The sequence below is a fragment of the Geospiza fortis genome, unplaced genomic scaffold (genome assembly GCF_000277835.1).
Source record: "Geospiza fortis unplaced genomic scaffold, GeoFor_1.0 scaffold40, whole genome shotgun sequence".
NCBI classification, from domain to species: Eukaryota; Metazoa; Chordata; class Aves; order Passeriformes; family Thraupidae; genus Geospiza; species Geospiza fortis.
This window is the reverse complement of record NW_005054297.1, coordinates 1,811,084-1,813,225: the sequence shown is the minus strand read 5'-3', so window position 1 is coordinate 1,813,225 and position 2,142 is coordinate 1,811,084. Positions and strand designations below refer to the sequence as shown.

General features: G+C 36.7%; 1 protein-coding gene across 1 annotated transcript in view; it reads right to left on the bottom strand.

The window, feature by feature from the left end:
- Positions 1-1,931, bottom strand: part of LOC102032481 (ADP-ribosyl cyclase/cyclic ADP-ribose hydrolase 2) — a 16,430-nt gene extending 14,499 nt beyond the window's left edge. The window contains exon 1 of the mRNA XM_005415418.2: positions 1,525-1,931. Coding sequence (XP_005415475.1) covers positions 1,525-1,691 — 167 coding nt within the window. The 5' untranslated portion in view covers positions 1,692-1,931. The remainder of the gene's footprint in view (positions 1-1,524) is intronic.
- Positions 1,932-2,142: the final 211 nt, after the last annotated feature.

Here is a 2,142-nt window from a genome sequence, read left to right as displayed (position 1 = left end):
AAGAGAAAAATCCCCACATTATAAGAAATCAGTTGCATAGCTCTTCTTTTAATGCCATTTTTGGTCTAAATTCAGGAAAGTAGTCCTAATGTCCTGCCTGGCTTTATGTTATCCTGAGCAAGAATACTTTGATGAACATGTTCAAACTTCTCAATTTTAAAATCATGTTGTGCAAATGTAACCAGAATTCAGTAAATCACAAAACTATCATAAACATGAGACACACAGAAATGTTCTCCAGAATATTGCATTTATATCTCTAAAAGTCCAAATCAATTAACAATACGGTTCAAATTTCTACAGCAACTATTCTTTATGTTGCTTGTGTTAGCATATTCTGTATTATTATTCATGTCCTGCTTCAGATATAAATGAAGTGGCATCTGTTAAGTCCCGCAGAAGCTCTACCTATCTAGAGCCCACTGCATGACCAGATTACCTACACAATTGTAAACTAAGTTTACATATTTTGTATTATGTAATATATTGTAGGAATGTAGAAATCTACAATTAAAGTTTACTTCCACTTTCCATTGTGACATGTTTATAAATTTGGCAAGCTTGAACTGTTCCACTGAAATTCATGCACTGTATTATTTGCATTAGGATGATCTTTTTTCCTGCATAAAAAACTTGAAAGAAAACACTTCTGATAGGTTAAGAGTAGTATTGTGCAGAAGTATATTGTTTTGCCTTTGTTAAAAGCAAAAAATTGTTTGAAGTCCTTTATCTTCCTCTTTTGCAACAGGAACTGAAAATGGGAGGTTAGGGAGTGGAGGTGATATTTGCAATATCATCTAATCCTGTTTTAAGACAGCAATTCAATGCCACTGGAACCCAGATAGGGCCCCTCTGCAAATACTTATTCCCACTTTTAGGTCAACGTTTGAGTGGCAGAATAAAGGGCTGAACTCCAGCAGATTGTCCTGCTTATTTTCTTCCTTTTTACCGAAGCCCTTACAATGCAAGGAAGACAGGAAAGTGCTCATTTCAGCAAAGAGTGTGATTTACCTCCAGTTCTGTATAATTAGTACAACCAATAGAAGCTCACAGATAATCCCAACTGGAGCAGTTGATTAGTACTTGATTTTTCAGGTGGATGGGCTAAACAGGTTCCTTCAGTACCACAGGACAGCTGTAAAGTGAAGTGTTCCCCTTTGTACACGACCTGACACACAGACATACAAAGCAAAGCTGGTCTTCCCAGGACTGCTGTCAGATTTGGTACTTCCAAAACACCATCCCTGTCATTTCTGTGTGCTGTTCTCCTTACAGAAATAAAGGTGGGGTGCAGTGGGCAAAAAAGTGAAATAAAGAATTGAAGAATTAAAAGTCTTGCCTCAATTACTCTACTTTACTTAAAATATGACATCCATCAAAGTAATTTTGTTGTTTCCAGTCAGCTACAAGCATGTTGGCTTCAAAAGGATCGCTAGCATGGCTAGAAGCATAACATCAAGCTTCTGATTAACAACCATTTTGTACAGAACATAAAAAACTAATCCAGAAACAAGCAAAACTTACCCAACAGCAGGGTTCACAATTCTAATATACTCATAGCATCTTCCAATGATAATACTTTCCAGGTTTTGAGTAGTACCTTCACCTTTCCATTTCTTTCCCTGCACTCCTGAGAAGCTGTTCATACACAGAACAGAGACAAATAAAAGAGGGGAAAAAAGGCTCATCATAATGAATTCTTGACAATCCAAATTCTTAACAGAAAAAAAAAAGAAATAAAAAAGGAGAGTTCAATGATACAATTTAAATGGAAACCTGCAGTCTGAACGTTTAATATTTTCAGTACTAACTACAGCTCAGTACACAAGACAAAGGCAGAAAAAAAAACCTTGCTGGAAACTATAACCTAACTATTTCCTGGAACGATTGCAGCACAGGGATACATCACTTCCTCGTGTCTAAACTATTCCCCACTTCTGAAAAACGAGAAACTTTGAAGGCCACCTGGTGATAACTGAAGAGAATTGCAGTATATCTCTGTAAAGGGAGGAAAAATCCCCTTACCGCTTGAATACTTAGGATGCCTTTGGGTTGCTTAATATTCGTTGCTGTGCTACACTTTCCTAAACCATTAAGAAACGCTTGCAAGCAAAACAAACAAACAAGCAAACAAACAAATCC